Source organism: Carlito syrichta, unplaced genomic scaffold, assembly GCF_000164805.1.
Source record: "Carlito syrichta isolate Samal-C Ts95f unplaced genomic scaffold, Tarsius_syrichta-2.0.1 Scaffold306482, whole genome shotgun sequence".
Lineage (NCBI taxonomy): Eukaryota > Metazoa > Chordata > Mammalia > Primates > Tarsiidae > Carlito > Carlito syrichta.
In genome coordinates this window covers 288,885-315,692 of record NW_007250578.1, presented here as the reverse complement: position 1 = coordinate 315,692, position 26,808 = coordinate 288,885, and the positions used below count along the sequence as shown (strand labels likewise).

Below are 26,808 nucleotides of genomic sequence, written 5' to 3'. Positions count from 1 at the left end.
CGCGGGTCTCGAACCCGCCGGCTCAGGCAATCCACTCACCTCAGCCTCCCAAAGGCGCGGGATTACAGGCTGAGCCACCAAGCCCGGCAGCTAAAAGCTTTTTACATTTTTGATACTTGCAACCCTCCCAGTTCACTCATTGACAGCCAGAAAACAGAAGGTACTTAGTACCCCCAACTGTCCCTCTCACAGCTGCCCTTGTAGCCTCTGCTTTGATCCCAGCTGCGCTGCCCTGGATCTCTTGTTTAAATGGAGAACTTCTGACATATGGAGCCAGTAAAACAACACCGATTAATTTTCCCTTTTTGTGTTATTTAATGATCTAGATTTTTATTTGGGATAAATATATCAAAGGCTTTTTAAGGCTTAAGAGTGATAATAACAATAATAAAATACATACTTTGCGATTTCATCCTTCCTGACAAAGTTCACAGTTCAAGTGCATGGTCAGTGACCCAGTCTTACTCTAGAATAACTTCCAGGAGATTTTGGAAATGTTCTGTTGCTGTTGAGGATTTATTTTGTTTTGTTTCTTCGTTGTCATTTTTAAGTGATGTTCTGACCTGGATTTTCATGATATATTAGGTTTGACAGGACCGTATTGTTGGGCCAGATGAAATACTGTTTGAGAAGTCATTGAGCAGGTGGAAAATGCTGTTTAATCCTTCTAACAGGAGAGGCTCATGGTGGTATTGAGAGAGTGTAAGAAGCAGCAAAACAGGTTAGTAGAGCTGAAGAATAGTAAATGTCTCCTTCTGTCATTGTGTCAGAATGCCTCATGTGGCTTTATTTTGCATTGAGATATTCCATGTCCCCAAAATATTTCTCCGGTGGTGGTAATGAATTGCATTGCCCTCTTGGTTGTAAGAGCGTGAGTATTCTGCTGAGGAGCCATATGGTTCCCATTTATTTTAATGTGTCTTTGACATCAGGAGAATCGCTGAGACAGCAAAGGGAAGTGCTTACACCTTGGACTGCAGCCAGAACTGCAATTATTTATCTTTAGTAATGACTACCTTTTTTCCCCAATAAGAAATGATGATCTTAAGATGTTATTTATGTTGAGATTTTAATAAAATGAGAGTATAGGTTTACATATTTTGGAAATAACTGTGACTTTAGCGGCAGTGGAATTTGTTGGTTAAGTACAAAGTTTTAGTGTTTAATTGCACATATGAGAGACTAAGGAAACAAGCTGGGAAGTAGGTGGTACTTATTTTCTCACTGATAATAAAGGAACACTCTTTTTACTTGGTTTTACAGCAGCACCAAGATAGCACTCTGCATATGTAATACTTCCCATCTGTGATTCATAGGTTTTTACAAAGGTAATTATTTCTTATAATATTCCTGTGAGGCAGATAAATATAATTCTGAAAATATTAATGGAGAAACTGTGAAATGCAGGTGCTCATTAATATAACTTGTATAATGGATTTCAGCAAGTATTAAAATTCAGATTTTCAATTGATACATTATTTGACAATGTATTATTTTCTGGACATCAGGACAGAAAAATATTTTCTCTAATTCATTAGCAATATGACATACAATAAAGAAGCATACTTTAAAAATGAGAAGACAAATGAATACCTCAAAAATATATGGAATGTAAATGTTAACACCAACTCTGTGGAAATCTTAAATATTCCTTGGAAAATTGTGATGTTATCTAAAAACCCATAGATAATGTGGAAAGAGAAAAGAGCTGATAACATTGATAAAACTGTAAAATTGTTCTCAACAATAATGGCGTCAGGTGGTTAGCAGAGAACAGATAGTCCCTGATGTAATGGTGGTTAGATTTATCATTTTTGTACTTTAAAATGGTGTGAAAGTGATACAAATTCAGTAGAAACTGTACTTTAAGTACTCATACAGCGATTCTGTTTTTCACTTTCAGTATAATTCAATAAATTGTAGCAGATATTCAGTATCTGTCATAACGTAGGCTTTGTGTTAGATGATTTTGCCCACTGTGTAGTGAAGTGAGTGCTCTGAGCTCATTTAAGGTAGGTTGACTAAGCTATGTTGTTTGGTAGGTTAGACGTATTAAACGCATTTTGACTATATTTTCAGCTTATGGTGGCTTTATTGGAACATAACCCCATTACAAGTTGAGGAGCATCTGTATATGGATCAAGAGGAAAAAACTCAATTTCTGGTCTGCTTTGGGCAAAGCTGAGCAGAATGCAGTGCCTAGATTTAGCAAAAACACTTTGATATTACATTGTGTTTCAAATACTTTGCTCAAGGATTTTAACATTTAAATTTCATTTAAGCGATGTATCACATAAGGACAAGATTGAACCAGAAGGAAGACTATATGTCAAACAGAATTGGAACACCACAATTCATGATGCAAAAGGAAAATTATATATACATAAAGAATGAAACTCAGAGATCACTCAGTGGTACAATTTTTATCTATAGCTTAATCTAGATTCCGTTTAGTCTAACAATTCACCATCTCCCCTCCCCCCCTTTTTTTTTTTGAATCAGAATCTCACTCTATTGCCCAGGCCGGAGTGCAGTGGCACAATCACAGCTCACCACAGCCTCCACCTCCTGTGCTCAGGTGATCCTTCCACTGCAGCCTCCCAAATAGCTGGAACTACAAGTGCATGCCACCATGCCTGGCTTATTTATTTATTTATTTATTTATTTATTTATGAAGTCTCACTATGTTGCCCAGGCTGGTCTTGAACTCCTGGGCTCAAACAATCCTCCTGCCTCGGTCTCTCAAAATATTGGGATTACAGGAGTAAGCCTCCATGCCCAGCCTCATTCCAAATATTAATTGCATTTTATGTTGATGGCTAGGGCATTCTGCAGTTACATTATGTTTTCAGTGGAATATTAATCCAATGTAAGGATCAGTGTTAAGTCAATTATATATAAAAATTTGATATAAAGGAGAATATAATTTCTTTTTAAAATTTTTTTGCTGTCTTAATTTCAAGTTTATAACTTTAAAATATGGTATCTATTGCTTTTGTACCAACAAGCACAAGAACAAAATGACTTTTTTTCTTCTTATTGATTAGAATGAGGAGGAAAGTGGAAGGAGCATCTGTAATAAATAGAAACGTGTGGATGAAAAATAGCTAGTTCTGCAAAGTGATCACCTTTTGTGAGTTAATCATTTTAATTATTTATGACATCAAGGCTGGAAGATCAAAGTTTACATTTAATTTTTATATGCTGCTTTTGGAATTGACATCAAAATCTTGGGCAGTAAACCTAATTTTTTTTCTAAGCTGAGAATCTGAAATAGATGATTACTCTATTGAACTACCCCTCAAAGTCAAATTCAGCCTGCAGAGTGCTGAATAGACTGGGTTGTGCCTGTCAGGAGAGACTGGGAGGAGAGCTGATTCCTTCCATGCAGATCCTCGCTTGCTTGTGTGGATGTCGACAGACTGAATAGATGGCGACGTGACATGCATGTTCATGACCCAAAACAAAGCTTTAGTCATCCAGCCTCAAGGGTCATCTTTTTATATTATTTCTGTTGTTGCTATTTTGTTGTTGTTGTTTAAATACATATGCAATATTTGTACATATCTTGATAGAATACTTATTATGTGACATAGTTTTGTATGAGGTTTTTTTTCCTTTGTATAATAAGTCAGCAATTTAAACAAAAGGGTCTTGTCTTGAATTATTTCACCCATAAGCTGCAATGCGCAAAAGACAATATTAGCCTTGAGGGTAATCTGTTGTGAATATTTTCAACATAATATTAGAATGGAAAATACTTATGGCTAGATGGTTAAACTACCTAATCCTGTCTATGATTATAAGCCTAGTTCTCTACCAAAGGACTGAAATTAGAATGACAGCTGTTCTTCTGTATGTCTATCATTTTTTATATGGTCTAGTCTACTGCTGCTTTACTAATACAAAAGGTGCTTGGTTGGTTGTATTGAGATAGGGAAGAGTGACATTTAGGGGCTGAGGAGAGAGATGCATTACAATTGTAAAAGCATGGAGAGCTATTATTTATGATATGGGGAACGAAATATCAGTAAGAAATAGACTTGGACTTAAAATCATGACCGTCACTTAAGTAGGAACTACTTTTCGTTAATTATTATTTTTTGAATGCTACTTTCATAGGAATAAGGCAGTCACAAAAAATATATACAAAGAAGTCCATTTGGTAAATTCAGACACAGACACTTCCTTAACATTTACTGCCTCTCTCTCAGTTCTGATTATTCTTTTGGAAAGACAAAGCAATTCAATTCCAAAATATCGGGTAAATAATAAACATTTGCCTTCATCATGCCCAGTGTTTAAGGTGTTTTTTCTTTTGTTTGTGATTGTTAGAGTGTGATTTATACTCTTGACAACTGAATATAAAATACCATAGCATAGATTGACATATGTGTTAATTTGGTAATTTGTATTTTGTTCATGGTTGAAAATAAAATATTTTCAGTTATTCTTTAATGTCATTTCGCTTCTCATTCACCCATGCTCCAAGATACTTCCTTAGTATCAGTCTTTTGGGATTTCTTTCATTAAATGATGTATTACTTTCCAAATATCTTACTTGAGCAAAATAAATTGAAAGAAATGACTGGGGAAAGTATATTCAGGAAACTTGAGAATATGACTCAAAGGAATAAAAGAGAACAATTATAACAAAGAAAGATTACTTTTAAATAAGTTATTCCTGTATTTCTTGGTTGATAGACCCATTTCTCACTCCTTATGGTTAAGAATTGATCTTGTCAGTGACACATTAATTAAAAGAGGCCAACCCTGACAAATTGAAGTCAAGTTGAAGAACATGAGAGTGTGTGATCATAGGAAATTTGCAGAAGTTATTTGTAAAGGTTAATTCTAATAAACCTAACCATTGAAAATTGATTTTTAATATCTAATCTCTATGATAATTTTTATAAAAAACAGTTCTGATGAAACTGGAATTTCTGTTTGCATGCTAAGCTTCCTGATTTAATCGACATTTGTTCTTCAAAAGGTAAGAAATTACAAGCACACTTTCAGAGCCCCTGATTAATTTGGCCTTACGATTTTAAAACAAATTTTTGTTTCCCAGAGTTTACCAAGGAAAACAAGTTAATTTCAGCAATTTCATTTTGCTTCGACTAAATTTCATCTAAATAAATATATTCAAAATATGGACCTATAAATCATCTGACATTTTCCTTTTTATCATAGTGCATAAGAGAGAGAAGCGTTATTACTGACTTTAGACCCAAATAGTAGAATTAATATTTTCCACAGTTGTCCTCTTGTTTTTTTGTTGTTGTTGGAGTCTCACTCCATTGTCCAGGCTGGAGTGCAGTGGCACGCTCACGGTCATCCCAGCGTTAACCTGCTGGGCTCAGGTGATCCTTCCACCTCAACCTTCCATTGTCCTCTTGTTTAATGTGAAATTAGACCTTGAACTTTTAAGTTTCTTGTGCCAAACTTAGTCTCAAAATACAATGCTCTGTTTATTGTTTCTGCCTTTCCAGCTGGGACAGGACTTTGCCGATAGTCTTGACTCAAAAAAGAACAAATGTACCTAAAAAGAATGTCCAGCTTGCTGCTTGAGTATTCACTACAGAGTGACTGCCCTGGGTAGAATTGGCAGTCTAGACCCTGGTCTTTAATTTTACAGACCCAATGTGTGATTGTCTCTGTGCATGCAGAGATAGCCAGGCTCAGGTGGAATGATACACACTAATGATATTTACAAATGACTGAAGCATAAATCAGATAGCAAATTTGATTATTTACAGTAAGAAATAAAATGGACACGTCAGACAGATAATCTTGTAGACTTGAAGATGTATTCTAACCCGTATAAACAGGTTGGTTTATGAATGTGGAAATGGAGTAGTCAGTTGAATTTTCCTGGAGCTAGTGTGATTCAACTTTGATAACTTGATATACTCTTCTCCTAGATGGGACCAGAATATTCAGAATATTTATCTCATCAGAGCACTCATTACCCTGAATGATCCTGAAAACACAGTGTCCAGTTCTTAGTTTTTGATTTCCATTTTTGGTTAATTCTGTTCATGAGTTCTTTATATAATTTATAATATAGATCATTTTATTTTATTTACCTACATTCTCACCCTAGCATTGGGAATTAATCAACTTCCCAACTCTCTTCTCCATTCATTTTAAAAGCTACTTTTAAGATATATGTTTCCTGTAGATAGCAAATATCAATCATTCTGTGCTATTTATTTCTTTAATTTACAAAGAACAATATTATCTCTACAATATGTGACCACTTTACAGTAATACCAGTACGGCCTGATGTGCTGACCATAGTGGTGCTCCCAAGAGCTGTGTCCTGGGCAATATATATGCGTATAGTACTGTTGTATGTATACATTTTTGCTTCAGAGTGGTAAAAGAAAAGCTGAAAGACACTAAAAAGTTGGTATCAGGTATGAAGACAGACAAATTATTTTTTAAAGCCACAATCTTCTTCCTTGTTTTTACTTTCTTGAACTTACAATAATAAAACCATCATTGAACTCTGTAGAGACTCAATGCAGAGTTCAATCATTTTGCAAAGGGCACAAATTACTGAGAAGATATATCACGAAGGCTTTAGATTCCCTAAGGCAGATGTGCTGAGTGAATTTAGCCAGCTTTTTCTAGGCTCAAAGAACACAGACTCTTTTTTATGACTTCATTTTGTGATGTTAGTCAAATTGGAGCCTAGAGGCAGAAGATAGTTCATAAAGGTCCATTCCAGTGTTCTGAGTCAATCATCAAAAGACATGGGTGGCTTCTTAGTTCAGGAAAGCCATACTTAGCATATCTGCCCATTCGGGCTGATCTTATAGTATCTCAAAACCTTTCTTTTAAAATATTCCATAGGAGCCGGGCTCGGTGGCTCAGCCTGTAATCCCACGCCTTTGGGAGACTGAAGTGAGTGGATTGCCTGAGCCCGCGGGTTCGAGACCCGCCTGGGCAACTTGGGGAGACCTCATCTCTACAATAAATCAAAAATTAGCTGGGTGTGGTAGCACATGCCTGTAGTTCCAGCTACTTGGAAGACTGAGGCGGAAGGATCGCCCGAGCCCAGCAGGTCGAGGCTGTGGTGGCCGGGAGTGGCCACTGCACTCCAGTCTGGGTAACAGAGTGAGACTCCAACTCAAAAAAAAAATATATTCCATAGGCTTTTGAATCATTGTTCTCAGAATGCTATTTATAATACACAAATTTTAAAATAAACACAGGCACATGTCCTAGTTATAAACTCTAGTAGAAAGGAGAAAGCACTATTCCTAACACCTTGACAATGTCAATGTCGATGGTGCCAAGGGCCTGGCTGAAGGGCACTAACTCTCTGCCACTACTGTCATCCTCGAAGCCTTAGAAAATAATCTCTAAACTCTGGCTTATGAGTTAAAGGTAATTTGACTTTTCAGGAAAGGGTGGTCCAATAAACTCATCCAGAAGGGTGAGGAATTCTTATAATCTAAAAATGCAGGTGTAGATCTAAATAAATTATTAAAAAGGAAATTTGTTGAGAGTTATTGTCTAGAAAATATGTAATAAAATTATCAGAAGTATTTATAATAATTGTTTTAAATGAGTACATTAAAAGCTTTTTCCTTGTCTGTAAATGTATGTCCTTAAAGATAATGTCTTACGGGCATTATTTTTAAAATATCAAGTGCAAAAATGATGGAAGGTCATCACCCCAAAACCACAGGCACTAGCCTGCTTTAAGATGATGATGGATGATGTTGTCAGATCTGGTAGCAGATTACTGGGCAGCTTGTTAAATTTTGCTTTCTATGATATATTTTACATTTTGACAAATTCTCCTCTGTTTTGAGAAGATTTAAACACACAGTTATGAAGCAGATCAGAACTTTAAAATCAAAGTTAAAAATTGTCTCTACTAGCCGGGCTTGGTGGCACAGCCTGTAATCCCGCGCCTTTGGGAGGCTGAGGTGAGTGGATTGCCTGAGCCCGTGAGTTTGAGACCTGCCTGGGCAGTGAGACCTCATCTCTACAACAAATCAAAAAATCAGCCGGGCGTGGTAGCGCATGCCTGTAATTCCGGCTACTTGGAAGGCTGAGGCGGAAGGATCGCCGGAGCCCAGCAGGTCAAGGCTGCGGTGGCCAGGAACGGCCACTGCACTCCAGTCTGGGCGACAGAGTGAGACTCCAACTCAAAAAAAAAAAAAAAAATTGTCTCTACTTTTGAGTACAAGGGTGTTGCCATGAATGTATATATAAATAAATGGAAAAATCATGTACGTTTGAAAGCATTTGCTTTCTGGCAATCTCCTTTGGAGAAGTAAAACAGTAGAAAAGAGGGAAAGTCGAGAAAGCGAAACTTCTGCCCTAATGTTATAATTATCTGAGTCGCTAATTTTCTGAGTCTCTTCATTCTGTCTGAGTTTTTCATCCCTGGAATGGAAGCTCCACTTGGGCAGGGATCAGTGTCTTTTTTAAATTTTTTTTTTTTAACAAATATATTCCAATCATCTAAAAAGTACCTAGCACAGAGTAGGCTCTCAATTTATATTTATAGAATAAACAATTCCATGAAATAATATTAATCATAGCAATCTCTCTATATTCGTCTTGAATGTTTTATGGAGATAAAAGAACTGGAACCTCCTGAAAAAAGATTCATAAATCCAGTTTGATATTTTTTTCATTGCTTATACCTACAGCTTTCCAAATCAAAAGCATCTTTGAAGTCAGCAGCAATTGACATCTACAAGAGGTAGTGTGGTATCAAATCACAGCCTTCTTCACTTCCCTGTGACATGGTAGTGAAAAACAGGATAACAAATCCCAGTTTCACCACTAGTTTTATGACCTTGGCTGTTTTACTTAACCTTTGGTAATTTGGTTTTCTAAAAGTGGGTACATCGACAATCTCAACTCAAGGCGTTCTAAACATAAAATGAGATAATTCGTGTAAAGTTATTTGCATAGTACAGCATGTGGAAGCACTCCATAATTGTTAACTTACAGTATTTTGCCATTTGAGGTTTCTTCTCAGTTGTTTGTTGTCTTTTTTTTTTCTTCTGTCTGTTTTTCTACCTGAGCATATATATTAGTTTTCTTGTGCTTCCATAAATATATAAACAAACTGAGTTGCTGAAAATAGCAGAAATTTCTCACAGTTTTGGAGGTTCGAAGACCAGTGTTGGCAGGGTCATGCTTCCTCTGAAACCTGCATGAAAGAATCCTTCTTTGCGTATTCCAGCTTCTGGTTGTGCCAGACATTCCTTGACTTGGGTAGCATTCTGAGTCTGTCTTCATGCGATGTTCAGCCTGTGACTTTTCTCCTCATCTTCCCTCTGTGCATGTCTGTATCCAAATTTTAACTTTATAAGGACATCTTTCATATTGGCTTGCCCATTTCACTTGTTTACCTTTAAAGATCCTAATTCCTAATAAGATTACATGCTGAGATACTTTGAGTTAGGACTTCAACCCATTTAGTCAAGAGGGACACAATTCAACCCATAATAGTGTGTTTCTATTTATTTCTTCTCAACTAAGTGTACTTTTCCTTCCCCTATGAGGAAGCATCATATAATATGGCACCAGATCGGAAGCTTTTAGGTTGAAGTTTACCTGTGTCACTAGCAATCTGCATCAAAAGAAGTCACTCTAATTCTCCAAGCCTTGGTTACTTTACTATAAAATGAAAGGACTGGGCAAGATTGATTGTGCTGTGTCTTTCAGTTCCTAAAGGTCATTTTTGTAATGTGTGACCCTCTTTTACTCAACTAAAGTGTCTGCCTTAACTTTCCTTGATGCTCTGTGGATCTTGATGTCCCTCTAATAATGAAGGTTCAAAAAAAACTGTGTGAGGTAATAAATATGTTAATTAGATTGATTTAGGAATCTCAAACATATACATATATCAAAACATCATGTTAGACACCATAAATATACAATTTTTAATTTATCAATATAAAAATAAATAACAACAAGAAAAAGGTTCTGTGATATTTCATGGCATTTTCAGTTACCTAAATGTATACTTGGATTAAAATTCTACTATCATCTGTAATGCTATTTAATAGGAATACTGCTTTATTTTGTTTCAGATAAAAGATTTGTTATATTTAGATTGTTAAAATATTTAAATGGTGCCAGTAAGTCCTTTTTGTGTATTTTTTATTGATTTCTGGAATTTTCTAAAATTTATAAATAGATTTTTTTAAATGCCGAACTTTCTCCTTATAGAACTATGATCTAAAGTACGAAGGATTGCATTATGTGTCATTTCTGACTATAGTCTAATATAACTTGTATAAAAATGATAAAACCAGAACTCAAAGGGTTAGAGAAAATGAGAAGTTATAATAGTCCCCTCATTATCTGTGGTTTTGTTTTCCATAGTTTCAGTTATCCAAGGTCAATCACAATCTGAAAATAGTAAATGGAAAATTCCATAAATAAACAACTTATAAGTTTTAAATTGCATGCCATTTTGTTAGCATGATGAACTCTCTGTCCCACTCTGTCCCCCTGGACTCTAATCATCCCTTATCCAGCATATCAGTGTTAAACTACTCACCCATTAGTCACTTAGCTATTAGATCCACGATCACAGTACCACACACAGTGTTTGTGTTCAAGAAACCTTTAGTTTACTTAATAATGGCCTAAAAGCACAAGAATAACTGTATTTTAATATTAATTATTGTTGTCAATTTCTTACTGAACCTAAATGATAAATTAGTTCATAATAGCTGTGTAGGAAAAAACATAAGAGTATATAGGATTCAATACTATCCATGGTTTCAGACATCCACAGGAGGGATTGTGACATATCCACAAGGATAAGCAGAAGCTATTGTATATTCTGCCACTGATTTGCAGACTATTGGTAACTTTCCTAAAAGTTTCCTTAGACTACCATTACAGAAGTACTTAAAAGTCTACTCTGCCACAGCGAGAAAAAAAAACTAAGAGTGAAAATAGAAAGATTTCTATTTAAATATTTTAACAATCTAAATATAACAAATATAACAAATGTATATTCTACCAACTCTAGAATATACATTTGATATACTTAGATCGATTTAAGATCATCAAGTGGCATTTTCTTGGCTTCATCTGCAAACTGCTATCCTAGGTGCTCACTGAACTCTTTTTTTTCTTTCAGCTTCCTCCATTCTCAAAAGGGAGAAGCGGCTGAGGACAAAGAATGTCCATTTTAGTTGTGTCACCGTATACTACTTTACCAGGAGGCAAGGCTTCACGAGTGTGCCCAGCCAAGGGGGCAGCACCCTGGGAATGTCCAGCCGCCATAACAGTGTACGACAGTACACCCTTGGCGAGTTTGCAAGGGAGCAGGAGCGGCTTCACCGGGAGATGTTGAGAGAACACCTCAGGGAAGAAAAACTGAACTCCTTAAAACTCAAGGTAAAAAACACGAGAGCTCACTTTTTGCAAAACCCTATATCCTTATCACAATTTGATTAAATTAACCATGTTCATATTGATATTCACAAACCAAACTGGACTGTTTACATAACAGACTGCCTACTAAATTTTTTTGTTTTTTAAAGCAAAACATGGTATTCTCTTTACAGAAAAGCAATGTGGGAAACTTACCTGGCATCATTTATTCACTCATTCCACAAATATTTCTTATTATCACTAGACCATACACTCTGTGCTTAGGCTGGGGACTAGTTGGTGACCAAAAATAGATGTGGTCTGCTTTCTACAGGAACTTACAGATTAATAGGAAAGAAAAATATTAATCAGGGTGTCAAAAGAAAATCACAACTTCGTTAAGTGCTATGAAAGAGAGTTGCAAGGTGTCACAAAGGTCTATAACAGGGAATTGATGTGGTCCAGGAGGTCAAGGAAAGTTTCTGCAAGGAAGCGAAACAAAAATAGCTTTCTATAATATCCTACTGATTAAAGAAAGAAATGAATAATCTGAAGAAGTCACTAGGCAAAGAGGACAGCCATCAGGAAAAGCCAGAGCTACCTCATGCCAGAGGGGGCAGGGGAGCACACAGAGGCTTGTGTGACTGGAGCAGAGCAAGAAGAGTGAAGACACATGAAGGAGGTGGGGTGAGGCTTTGTAAGCCACATTGACGTATATTTTTCTCTTCATCCTGAAGCCATCAAAAGTCATCAAGAGTGTTAAGATCAGAGTTGGAGTGGCAGGATATTATCCAGCACATACAATGGTGTGAGAATAGCTTGGGATAGGGTAAGCCATGTTGAAAAGGGAGGGGATGTACAGAGTGAGACCAGTTAAGAGGCTATTGCCGATGCTGGGTGGAATGCTGTGTAGTTACTCCATGGGTTCCTGATTTCACCACAGAGAAGGATTTCAGAGTAAATCCAAAGTATAGTTTAAGAAAGAATTTATTTGAAAGAAAAGGGGCCCACTCAAGGAAAAAGGAAAAGCTTGGGAACTTTAAGAGAAAGGAAACATGCTTGCTTTTGACAAGAAGCTTTGTATACTTTTACAATCATGATTAAGCAAACCATGAGCTAAGTGCAGAGGACTACAGTTGTCTGGTCACAAGTTTTGATTACCACCTCTCAACATTTTAAGGTCTCAAGGATCTTTTAAATAATGAAAGTTACTGTCTAACTAGATTTGGGCTTCTCTTAGAACATCACATTTGTATTTTGGGTAATTTCCTATTGTTTCTGTGGTTTACTTGCACTGGTAGTTCCACATCCAACCTGCAAGGAGGTCAGGTCTGATATGCCTGATCAGTCAGGTGAAGGTCATGTACAATAAGAAAGATGACTGAACCCTTACCCTGCTCTAAATTAGCTCTAACAAAGAAAACCTACCTAACTATTAATACTTCTAAACTGTTAACTATGCCTGCCTCATTACCATAGTCCAGGAGAGCAGTGATGGTAGGTTAGATCACACTGATGGTAGGGGAGATGAAGATAGATGGAGAGAGGGAGAAGTTTAGGAAGCAAAATCAACAGTTGATTATGGAAGGGAAAAAAGGGAGATTGTCAAAAATGATCCCTAAATCTCTGGTTTACAAAACTGAATGGGTTGTAGGTGATAGTACTGTTTGCTTTGACAAAGCTATGACAAGGAACACAGAAAAAGGAGCAGGTTGGATGTGGGGTGTGAATAATGAGATCAGTTCTGGACATACTGAGTTTGAAGAACTTTGAGGTTATCAAATGATATCAGGAAGTTACCCAGGTGGTGAAACCTATTGTTGTGCCACTTTCAAGATTAAATGGAGAGAAATGCAACATACAAAACATCGTTTGTTGACTAGTGATACTCCTTTGTGTTGATCCATCACCCTATCAGTTCATAGGAAATATTTTCCCACCATTATCTAATAACAAAGAAAATCTTTCTTAGGTAATCCAGGATACTTAAAGAGTCATTTATTAAATACTTAAAGTGCCGTAAGCATACCTGGGTTACCGGTACCTATAGTTTCCAATACAAAGTCAATTGGTAGAGGTGTGATGTGTGTTTCAAAACACCTTGTTTTTGTGTATCTTTCAATTTATGTTTGTGCCTTGTTCCCAACTGCATGACAAGTCAGTCACCTAAATTAAGCTGAACACAATCTAGCCCAGAACATATCTCATATTTTCCTTGGTAGGTTTGTGGCAGGTTTAATTGAAAGTATCAGGTCTCACTGAAAATTTTTTCAGTAGTAATCCACTGTTTTTGTTTTTCATGATTACTTTACATATAAATTAATTTTGTAATAATTCTCAGATTTGTTTCAGAAATTCACCCTCTGCCTTTGTAACCCACTGCATAATAACTCTACCTCCTACACAAAGAGTGAAGTCATTCTCCAAATTCAAATATTGACAGAGCAGTAGTAATGCCTGCTAATCATTAAGTGATTTTTATTTGCCAGGCATTTTATGAACATTATCCAATTTAGTCTTCACAAAAGACCCAGTGGGATAGGTGAATTATCAGAAAATGTTTACAAATTAGAAAAAGGAAACACAAAGATATTAAAAAACTGGTCCTGCCGGGCTCGGTGGCTCAGCCTGTAATCCCGCGCCTTTGGGAGGCTGAGGTGAGTGGATTGCCTGAGCCCGCGGGTTCGAGACCCGCCTGGGCAGCGAGACCTCATCTCCATAATAAATCAAAAAATCAGCTGGGCGTGGTCGCGCATGCCTGTAATTCCAGCTACCTGGAAGGCTGAGGCGGAAGGATCGCCGGAGCCCAGCAGGCCGAGGCTGCGGTGGCCGGGAGCGGCCACTGCACTCCAGTCTGGGCGACAGAGTGAGACTCCAACTCAAAAAAAAAAAAAAAAAAAAAAAACAAAAAAAATTGGTCCACTCAATTAGACAACTGATCATATTATCTTGTCACTACATCCTATTCTTTAATTGATTATCCCTTATAGGTGTTGAGAAAGACAATCTTTGTACCTATGAGCAGTCATTCTTTTCTGGAGTTTAGTACTGTGCGGAGGAGGAATTTTTAACAGCTGGGAGACTGTAATGCTATCTGAGAACCAAAAAATTTATTGTGGTGAACTTGGAGACACATTGTATATGTGATGAATATCAGAGGAAGCCACAAACCTGTAGCAACTTTCCTCTATAAACACCAAGCTAAAAGATAATGGCATTCTGAGGTGATCTGACCTTAGCATCACTGTACTTAAAGTATTCAGAAGCACATGTCAAGTGAAGCTATAAGATCACAGCAATGTGGACCAGTTTTCTAAAAAAAAAAAAAAAATCCGAGAGGAATTAATGGAGAAAAACTTGTATATATTTTAATTGTAGTTATTCTAGCATATTAGCTTTCATGCTTTTGTTTGTTTGAGTCAGCATCTTACTCTGTAACCCAGGCTGAAGTGCGGTGGTATAATAATAGCTTACAAACTCCTGGCCTCAGGTGATCCTTCTGCCTCAGCCTCCCAAGTAGCTGGGACTATAGGTCCACGCCATCTGCCCAGCTAATGTTTTGATTATTTGTAGAGACAAGATCTTACTACGTTTCCCAGGCTAGTCTTGAACTCTTGGACTCAAGCAATCCTCTTGCATCAGCCTCCCAACATGCTGGGATTACTGGCATAAGCCACCATGCCTGACCAACTTTCATTATTTTCAAATATTATTGACTATATTTGTTTAAAGTTTGGTATCCAAAATCAGCTATGCAAAAACATTAGCTATCAAAAATTTCACTCTGATACTTGAAATGTTACCTTTAATATGGCATTCATCTTGAAATATCAATATCTCTGTGGTAAGTAGCAAAATATAGACACTCCTTGACTTACAAAGGGGGTTACATTCTGATATATCCATCATAAATTTAAAAATATCATGTAAAAATTATATTTAATACATCTAACCTATCAAACATCATAGCTTAGCCTAGCCTACCGTAAATGTGCCCAGAAGCCTTAGTTGGCTACAGTGGAGCAATATCACCTGCAACACAGTGCACTGTGTGGTCAATCCACTGATCACGTGGCTGATGGAGCTGTGCTGCTGCTTGCTTTGCAAGAGAGCATTGCTAGACCAGGAGAAGATCAAAATTCAAAGTACAGTTTCTACTCAATGTGTGTTGCTTTTGTACTGTTGTAAAGTATAAAAATTCTAAGTCAAATCCTTGTAAGCCAGGGACCATTTGTAAAATTAGCTAAATTGGCAGTATTATTTTGACTGGGTTAGCAGAAATGTCACTGGTACAGAAAAGGAGACCAAAAAGAGGAAAGCCAGGATTGGTAAAGACAAACTTTGCCCACCGTGATGCTGCCTGAGTTGGCTCTCTGTGGGTGAGGAAAGGCGCCCATTTTCCAAAGCCCTCATTGTGGAGACCAAGTAAAACACTGTGGAAAACTCATTGAACTTGGAACTGGATAGTTTTCCTTCTACTTATTTGAGAACCAACCGCCCCAGGACAGAAAAGAGGTTACTCTTTCTACCATACCTCTGTGTCTTTCCACGGTGTCTCTGCTGAGTTCCAGAGAGAACCCATTTATACAATGGCACTTCCCCCAGTGGGACTTTAATAGAGAAATATGAGTAAAAGAAACACAGGCATATAACTTCTAGCTGTTTCCTTATAATAAATATTTTGAAAGCAAAATTAAAGTTTATGTTTTGATTATAAATTGCTCATAAATTCATAATTTTTCTTTTAATCAATTTATGAGTTAGATATATTTAGAAACAATGTATACAATTACATTTGTAGAACAAATTCAGTTCAATTTTGGGGTTTCAAGTGTGTCTTTTTGTTGGTGGCAATTGGTGTTTCAAACATTGTCTATAAACAACTAATACAAAAAGCTGATTGAATAAAATGCATGTTCTAGAAAAAATAGCTAGCTTTAGATTTCTAAATTACAGAGCACAGTTTTTTTTCTCTGTCAAGCCCATTCAAACATGTCATACTCTTCACAGTAATCAATGCAGTCATCTTAATACTATACTCTTTTCCAAATTAAGTGCTTAGATTTCATCATCTGCACTACATTGGAGAACAATTACATTAGCCTTTATTCCCATTTCACATGTATCTATAAAATGCATTAGGCAGCCATTTGTATGTTTTAAAGAGCCTTGGCGTTCCAATTGCCTCTGGGTTCTATCATACTGGATTCTACTACCTTGTTCTAGAAAACTGAATTTCGCTTCCACAGCTTTGGATTGTCTCAATATTTTTTCAGCCCAATTTGTTCTTCCTCTCCCTTCTGAAATCAAAGATATATCTCCACTCTTGTTACCACTTCCAGTTGCTTTCCAGAATTCTGCACTTTTCTTAGTTTCTCAGTTATATGTTCCTTGAGTAGCGTTGGGCTGTTTACTCTCCTTTCTTCATTTAAAATAAAAAACAATTGTCAGATGGTAACTCTTCCTTTAATTATTACCCTTTAAAAAATCTCTATGTAAAATTTCTTCACTCCGAATTTCAGATTTATGATTAATTCATTTAGTGGCTTACTCATGCAATATTATAGTTCTCCACTTCACCTCCAGCTCTACCTTTTGTATCTCTTTAAAATCTTGTGATTTATCCTCCAGATAAAGATCTTAAATGGGCTGTGGGATATATAAGGAATTAGGGGTTTGTGAGAGATTAAACTGTGTCAATCATCAACATTTGTGGATATGTTTTTAACTATTTCCACACTCTATAGTTCTTTATTAGTTGTGTCAGAACCTGCTGGTTATGATATTTTTGAGCCCCACTTACCCCTACAGAATTTCTCTGTTATACTCCAGAACATACTTAATGTCAGAGCTTCCGGAATGCATCCCTACATGGAGGCCCACTTTAGCATCAAGTGGAAAACTGTGATGTGCCAAACACCTGCTCTGACATATGTACAACCTATTTTGACAGGCACCGAACAGAGAAAATATACCTAAGCAAAGTGCTGGACACTGAAAGGGTGAGCTGTAGCCCAAGCAAATGTAATACATTTAAGAATATGTTCTTTCATATTCTTAAATGTGCTGGTCTTGTAGTGCATATGTAATCAAATCTTTCTGGGCAACAAAACATCAATCTGTTAATTCAAGAAGTCAGTTGCATGGATTTCTCTGATTAAAATGTGGAATAATCCCATGGTATGCTGCAAGCAGCTTGCTAAAGTTGGTCACTAAAGTGGATTGTGTACATCTCTTCCCAATGGCAGCTTGAAATCAGCTATGATGGGAGTATTTATACCATAGGACTTGGCAAACATGACACATTTAAAAACATTTTTTTCAGAGTGTCAGTTGCTAAATATTTACCAGCATGTTGCTGGGTTTGTTTGGCTTATTAGGTGAAACCACTGAAAGAAGCAGTGTTGGTCTAAACAAGAAGGGGGAATAAAGTAATTTTATAAAATTGTGTCTTATGAGTTGATAATATCATCCCATCTGATGACTTCTGTGGTGACATGTATTCCAAGGACTCATTGTGACTTCAGGTTGTTGCAATTCTTATAGGCTAACAAAACAACCAAACATTCCCAGTTCTTCAAGGATATAGTTAAATTTAATGCCATTTGCCACCTGCAATGAACAGCTAGTAAGCTGAATAGCTATACTAAAGATTTGACTGAATATCCAAATGATATGAATATTTTTCTTTAGTTTGCCAGTGGCCTTAGAGACTAGGTCATCTGTCCAACTCATACCACAAAACCAGATTTTTAAAAATTAAATATCCTATACTTTCCATACTCTTATTGCAAATCTCTGGTGACTCAGAACACACTGCTCTTTTGAGTAGCCCATTCTATTTGTGCAGCTTTAATTGTCAGAAAGTTCTTCCTTACATTGAGCAACCTGCTGCCATCTAATTACACCTTTTGACCTCAATTCTGCCCCAATAAGCACACAGAATCAATCTATTTCTAAATCAACCTATTTTCTAAATCCCAAGTGTTTGAGAGCAGTGATGATGGACATGCAAATATTTGAACATAGCTTATGGGCTCTATGTGTTTCTGTTCTGCAGGGTTAAACATCCCTAGTTCTTTTTACTAATCCTCCTAGGGCATGGTCTTCAAGTACTTTTTTGCCTTGGTTTCCCTTCTAGGGACACAATGCCATTTATGTTCACCTCATAATATAGTACTTGATCTGGACTTGATACTCCAGATGGGATCTATTCCATATATGGAAATGTGTTGCAGTCTCCTAAATTGTGGGTGCTCTTCTCATGAGCGTACACTCAGGGTAGCGTTGATTTTTGGACTGTGATCAATTTGCTTGTTCATATTAAGCTAGTAGTAAGTATAACAGAAACAAAGCAAACAGAAATAACAAACAAAACTCAGGTCTTTTAAGCTAAGTCTGCATTGTGATATACATCAACATTTTGTAACCTCTCCATGGAGAAAGCCCTCTTTTGTGCTATACATGCCCTATGGAGACCGATCAATGAAGTTTTATTGCATTTAATTGTCATAAACTTGATCTCATCATCTGCAGATTCGATAGGGTTGCTTTTTAGGTCCTCATCCAAGTTATGAATTTAAAACTACATTTAGCAAGACAAGGTTAAGTTCAGGATATTCTCTCAGAGTCGTGCTCTTCAAGAGGAAAAGGAGAAGCTCCCCTGCATCATTCATCATGACTTCCATTGGGAATCTTTGCTGGGTTGGGCTCCTGCTACTGAGAAGAGGTAGAAATGCCACATCCCTCATTCCTGGCCTTGGTGGTGGTAAAAAGAAGCTGGTCTTAAGGGCCATTTTTACTGCTCAGTTAACTAGCATCTATATATTCACATTCTTATTAATTAGATTGCATTCCATTTTTTCATGTGCAGAGCATAAGAAATTTTGCCAGACCCAAAGAATGAAAAATTCTCAGAACTAGATTCTTGTCTCAGACATAAGAATAAGAATTTCTGAGAACTTAGAGCACTGGTTTCCCAACTGTGATCCATGGGATCTGGGATTAAGAACCACAACAGAAGGCTCAGGGCACAGAGCTCTGTGTACATCATTCCCACTTTCATCTTTTATAGATTGAGATTCTGTATGGAATTTTACTTGAAAAAATGGACATTTTCCCTCTTGTGAACCCAGGAAGTAGTCTAGTAATCACTGCTCTTCTTTTTCACATGTACTGCGACCGTCTGTATAATGCTTTCTAGAATATTGTTATCCAGAATTAGCTCTTTTTTAAAACAATTTGTTCTCATTTTGCTCATATTTTAATTCTTTTTTTCATGAGTCTTCACAGATGTTAGACTGAACAATCATAACTTCCAGGTTTTTTTATTGCTCTAAAGCGTAAATTTTCTGGGCCTGGAAATTTTTACATAAAACAGCTGAGTACTCTTTCCTCACCTCCATTTTGCTTTGAGTCCTTCCTAACATGCTTGTTTTTTCACTTATGCTTTGAAGGTCTTTCATTTTGAAAGAAATTATGGAATCAGAATAAGAAGTAAATAATTCTGCCTTGTGTCTTTGTACTTAGCGTTTTTTTTTTTTTTTTTTGGTCCTGTCTTTCTCTCTGCCCCTTCTATACCTCGTGCATGTATTCTGCTGCATTTACCACACTGAATCATATATATTACATGATTATCTCCCCAGCAGATTGGAAGCTTCTTAGATGTCAGAGCTGTTGTACACCTATTAAACCTTGATACCTAGTACAGTGCCCAGCAATATAGCATAGTGATTAAGAATTTCATTCATTCATTTAAAAATATTTACTAATCAATTACTATGGTACTGGCAGTTATCACAGAGCTGAGGTTACAAGGGTGGACAAGACTGACAGGGTTTCTTCTCTCAACATGTTCATGGTGTGATAGGGAAATATACAGTAAACTACTTACCAAAGCTAATATAGTATTATAAAATTAGGCAGCAGTCTATGCTGATTAAATGCAGGCCAGGATAAATGAGTTAGAATTCAGCTGAGAAAAATCAAAAGAGTTAACACATTAGTTCCACCAGCTTCGACCAGCTTCTCTTGATGACATCCTCATTAGAAAGGCCACCTACACATCTACAAAGTAGGTACCAGAAGGGAAATGCAACTGATGAAGCTGTCATATCTTCAGCTTGCTCTCTGTTTTTTTCATTCTCTGTGTCTGAATGTCCTTTATTTCTGAATGAGCTCATTCTAAGGAAGCTTGTTCCATTCTTTTGTGTCTTACCACACAGCACTGAAATCAGCTCTTGGCGTGTGGCTGCAATCTTATTCTTTTATTTTTTCTTCAATACAGTTTTTCTACCATTACTCTTAAGAATTTTTGCTCCGAACTGACCTTGCAAGCATGGCTCAAGCTTGGGAGTTAAACCTGAATTTGATTCTCGGTACCATTACTAATTAACTATTTAGCTAGACTTTGCAAATTACCTTATCCAAACTTCAGTTTTCTGAACTATAAAAAAAATTTACTTCATAAGATTGTTGTGCAAATTAGGTGAGATAAATTATATAAAGTACGGAGCTCAGTACCTGGTATTTAATATATGGCAACTTAGGTCATTCTCAGCATCATCATCTTTATTATAATAGGCAGTAACCAGTGTTTGTGGAATTGAATTCAGTTTTTTACATTCATATCTCTGGAAATTACTTTCATATTTACATTAATAATTTTATAATGACCAGGACATTTTGTTACTAAGCATACTAAAAGGTTGAGCTGCAAAAAGGAAGTATTTTTATTTTTTGTTTTGTTGTGTTTTGTTTTAGCATCTTAGTCAATCTACATTTTTAGTATTGTTTCCCTCTTCATAGTCATTTTGCATTGAATCAGTTTTTTCAAGCACTTACTGACACCAAAATTTTTACCTCATGAAATGTCTACCAAACAAAGAAAAGTTGTGTGCTGATTTTCATTTAGGAGTTCCTACATTTGATTCAAAGCAATCTATTCAAAGTGTCCTATCCCTCAGTGTGTTTAGTGGTGCAAAATTTATACTCCATAGGGCTTGGGAATTGTACTTATTAGTGGATACAAAACTGTAAACTTAAAGATGTTTGGATTTTATCTGTCTAAAAAAGTTATAGTGCTTTTATTTGTAGAGTGAGTATAGACAAGTTTACACAGTGGCTCAAGGACTAAGTCCCATCTTAAGTGTCAAACAAGTCAAAGCAAGCATATACACACATATATACACACACACATAGGCCTTGACTTTGAGATTCTTACAATGCAATGTAAATAAATGCATATAAAGATAGGATACATATGAGGTAAAGATCATCAAATCAAATCATGAATTACATCATAACTCATCATCCATAAGGTGCTAAGGTAGAAAGAAGCTACTCTCTGAAGGACTGCTATGTATTCATTTTTAGCTCTTTGCTTATGCACCAAGACAGGAAGTGACCCCCATACAAGTTCAATGAATGCATTATGCTCTGTTCCATCTCAGGCTTTTAAAACTGCTGTTGCTCAGGGCAGAATGCCTTCACTATTCACTTAACTACTACTCTGACTTCAGATTTAAACTTCGATCTTGAAATCCTCCCTCCACCCTACCACCAGCCCCACCTGTAGGTGCTCCTCCTACATATGCTCAGATGTCCTGTATTCACTTTATGCTAGGAAATCCTTATGAACTGATTAAAATTAGTAGACTCCTTGACTTTTTACTCCAATCTATTGCAACCAGGACCTGTGTCTTGTACACCAATACACTAAATGCCTCATACAAAATAAATGTAAAAGACTGTTCAATACATGTGAAATATATAACAACAGTATGTATATGTAATTATCCTGACTGTTAAAAGCATAAGCTGTAGAGTTAAATATCTAAGATTGTGGCTTGGTGCATGCCTTCACTATTTTGATCTCAGGCAAGTTATTTAGCATTCATGTGCCTCAGTTTTTCATCTGTTAAATGGTACAATGGTAGTATCTACCTCATGAAATTTTTGTAATGCTAAATGGGCTAATTCAAGTAAAGTGCTTAGAACAGTGCCTGGCACATAGATCTGAAAACCATTATTAATGTTGTTATTATCATGTCCTATCTATTTCTACCACTTCTCTTTCACCCCATTTCCAATTTATCTTTCACACACAAGCATAACTAGAAACAAAAGCAGATTTGCGGGCCAGTATTACTTGGTTGTCTCCTTAAACCACATTTTTGGCAAACTTTGAGCTTTTGGACAGGCAAAGTTATTTTTGGAGAAAGAACCCTACATAAGAAATGGCCCAAGTCCCAGATTGAAGGTGTCTACCTCAGAAGAGAGCATTCGTTTGAAAGCACTGGTTACTGATCATGTTATTTTATACATGAAATAGCTTTTAGACACATTGTGTTTAATTCCATGTTAAAGTTCCCGTGTTGTATTAAGTACCTTAGAAAAATTTGTAATCTATCTGTGAGATACAGGGAAAAGCATACTAAAATAGGAGTCGGGAATTAAGGGTTCTTTATGTCTTGGCTAGTTCAGAATGAATTCAAGCCTCATTAATGGATAAAATAGAGAGGCTGCACTTGATGAACATCTAAAAATTCAATGATGTTATTTTGAGATAGGAAAAAGACATTTAAAGGTAACACTCATGTCAAGAGGGGGAAAATGTGAACAAAATGAATATATTTGTGAATGGAGATGGGGCATGGGGGAGAAGGAGTCAGCAAGAGTAGATGAAGCAGTCCTGGCAGACTCCCTGGGTTTCTTTGCACTCGATCAGGCCTATGGGCCACATGCAGTCCAGGACAGCTAGTGATGTGGCACCACAAAATCTTTTCCTCTTTTTTCTTTTTTTTTTTTTTTGAGTTGGAGACTAACTCTGTCACCCAGGCTGGAGTGCAGTGGCATACTCACGGTCACTGCAGACTTGACATGCTGGGCTCAGGTGATCCTTCCGCCTCAGCCTTCCAAGTAGTTGAAAATACAGGCACGCACCACCATGCCCAGTTAATTTTTGATTTATTGTACAGATGAGTTGCCCCCAAGTTGCCCAGGCTGGTCTCGAACCCGCAGGCTCAGGCAATCCTCTCACCTCGGCCTCCCAAAGTTCTGGGATTACAGGCATGAGCCACCAAGCCCAGCCCCCACAAAATCTTTTAATGTCATGTGTTTTTTAACATTTGGTTTCTTCTTGACCACATGTGTAGTTCTATTTTTTGAAGTTTACAGTCACACCTTATTCGTAACATTGCTTTTTGGCAGTACATACATTTGTGAGCAGCTGTTTTCAATTATGAAGGGCAAAATTCAAACAAACATTTATGATGAGCACCTTAAGAACTCAAAAAGTGGGACCACTTCCATTGAACGAGACATTGATAGATTAGTTTTACAAAAACAATGTCAAATTACCTGCTAGTTTTATATTGTTCTCATTTTTCTAAACTTTATAATAAAAAATTTTTTAAAAGTCTTATTATGTATATACGCTAACTATATTATATAATTTATGTAAGACCCAAGACAATTCCTCTTTACTTGATGTGATATAGGGAAGCCAAAAGGTTGAACACTCCTGTTCTAGATCTTAAGAGCATAATGGATGTGAGTTTGTGGACAAAAACAGGAAGTTTGTTGACTTCCCCCCCTCCTCATTTCTCTGATATGAGAAAATGCATTTGGAAATAATCTCTGATTATAAAGGACATTTAAACCAGTAGTTTGTGCCTGGATTTTTAAAGAAGCAAATGGGCCTAGACTGAGGGGGTTGTGGAGAATAGGAATATGTCTCAAAGGCTACATACCAAACCAGAAACTGCAAGGAAGGGCAGTTAGACCAATTGACCAGACTGAACTAGAATATTCTGTCTTCAATAGAAATGATATAGGAGAGGTGGGATTTTGAAAATCTAGATTAAAACTTCTATAGGTTCTGGCCAGGCATGGTGGCCCATGCCTATAATCCTAGCAATTTGGGAGGCCGAGGTGAAGATTTCCAGAGCCCACAGGTTCAAGACCAGCTTGGGCAACTAGTGAAACATCGTCTCTACAATAAATCGAAAATTAGCTGGGCGTGGTAGCGCACACCTGTAGTTTTAGCTACTTGGAAGGCTGAGGTGGAAGGATCGAAGAAGCCCAGCAGGTCAATGCTGGGGTGGCCTTGAGCATGCTATTGCACTCCAGCCTGGGCAACAGTGTGAGACTCCAATTCAAAAAAATAAAATAAAACTTTCAGATTCTTAATTAAATTTGTATTTTGAAATGAAGTTGAGGCCAGGCTTGGTGGCTCAGCCTGTAATCCCAGCACTTTGGTAGGCCGAGGCAAGTGAATTGCCTTAGCCCATGGGTTCGAGACCCACCCGGGCAACTTGGCAAGACCTCCTCTCTACAATAAATAAAAAATTAGCCGGGCATGGTAGCTCATGCCTGTAGCTCCGGCTACTTGGAAGGCTGAGGTGGAAGGATTGCTGGAGCCCAACAGGTCGAGGCTGCAGTAGCCGTGAGCATGCCAATGCACTTCAGTCTGGGCAACAGAGTGAGACACCAACTCAAAAAAAAAAAGAAAGAAATGAAATTGAATATTGTAATTTTAGTTTGTGGGAATAAGAGATGCATATTTTATTCCTAAAGACACATACATTTGGAGTAAACTGAATTTGTAGTTCACTTGAGATACAGTTTTTTTGTTTTGTTTTTTAATTCTTAGGTGCCAGTTGGTTATTCGTGTTGCCCTAAAATTTTTTATTTGCATTGAAATGTTTGCTAAAATCTTATTTCATGTTGACTTTTAGATTTCATGTATTGTCTGATAACAAAACATTATATTATTTTAAAAATCAAGCCCTGTTGATATAAAATGGTTATTTATTGTTGCTGTAATGCTACCAATTGCACCAGGAAGCATGAATATTATAGAAGGTGGAGATTAAGTAGAAAATAGTTAATTGAATTATACTAACCAAGTCCTGGGTGTTTTTCTACATTTGCTGAGGGGTTGGAAGCTTACTGAGGTTCACTCAGGCAAACCAAAAATTAATCAAAACAAATCCAAGCACCAAAGAGTGAAAAGATGGAAAAGGGAACACTTTCTGATTGTTAACACTGCTTTACTTATCACAGAGGACTGAGTATATGTTAGGCAATTATATACTTGAATTTCTTAGAAAATCAGTGTTTTGCAGATAGAAGCATGCAACTTGTTACTGAAATAACAATTAACAAAAGTGATAACTACAACCAATCAAAGTATCATCCTAATAGTGGATATCACAGTTTAACCAATACATAACAAAAAATGTCAAAGAAGGAAATAAATTTCAGATCATACTAAGAAACAAAACCTAGCTGGGCTCAGAGGTTCAGCCTGTAATCCCAGCACTTTGGGAGGCCAAGGCGAGTGGATTGCCTGAGCCCACGGGTTCGAGACCAGTCCGGGCTACGTGGTGAGACCTCATGTCTACAATAAATAAATTTTTAAAAATTAGCAGGGTGCAGTAGCGTGCGCCTGTAGTTCCAGCTGCTTGGAAGACTGAGGTGGAAGGATCACCTGAGCCCAGATGCTGGGTTGGCCATGAGTGTGCCAGTGCACTCCAGCCTGCGACAGAGTGAGACTCCAACTCAAAGAAAAAAAGGAGAAAAAAAAGAAACAAAACCTAATAAAAGGCAATGTCCAACTTTACAAGATCACAAATTTAAGCTAAATGTTCAAAGGCATAATTAAGTAGCTTTTGAAACTGCATTTCAGAGAACTTTTGTAATATATTTTAATATACACTTGCTACTTTGTTGTTTCCTCTATGACCATTTCTCTGCTTTAGGGCAAAGTCTAATCTTTTATCTATGCGTTAATAAATTCAGAGTTATCCAGTTAGAATGATTTGTTCAATAATAAATGCTTATCTAAATGTTGGACCTTTTCTTATGAAGGTGAAACAATGATGTCTGATGTCACTGGAGTATTTTAACTGTGTAATGAATGAAATGTTGAGATCACCAAACATGGTAACAATGACAATTAATGAAGTTTAGGAAGTAATAAATTTAACAGTTAAATAATTAAAATACATTCTGTATTTAGAACTTCCATGATTTTCTCATGGAGGCTTCTGCTTTTATTTCTGTGCTGCTCCTCAGAATAGATTTCTTGCTCATATTCAGAGAAACTTCTTTTTCTAAATGCTTTTTAATAAAGAAAACATAACGTGGTGGTATAATAGTAAGAAATTATGGCTAACTGATGGATGAGATTAATATAGGGAAGAAATATAAATAGAAGCATAATAGTCATGGGTGTGTGAGACATGATTATCCACATGAGCTATTATGCAGCAGTATCATTTTGGGCAGAGGTTCACGTGATCTCCCTTGAGGAGTGAGTTTATTGTTTCAGTCGTTGGTTACTGAAAGCTTGCCCGCTCTGCTCCTTGTCTTACTGAGAGCACGCTGACCTGACTGATTACTTCATATCAAGCCTTCATTCTTGGAATG

General features: G+C 36.9%; 1 protein-coding gene across 1 annotated transcript in view; it reads left to right on the top strand.

The window, feature by feature from the left end:
• CSRNP3 (cysteine and serine rich nuclear protein 3) overlaps positions 1-26,808 on the top strand; it is a 99,247-nt gene that overhangs the window by 66,163 nt on the left and 6,276 nt on the right. The window contains exon 3 of the mRNA XM_008063030.2: positions 11,138-11,397. Within this exon, the coding sequence (XP_008061221.1) occupies positions 11,138-11,397 (260 nt within the window). The remainder of the gene's footprint in view (positions 1-11,137; positions 11,398-26,808) is intronic.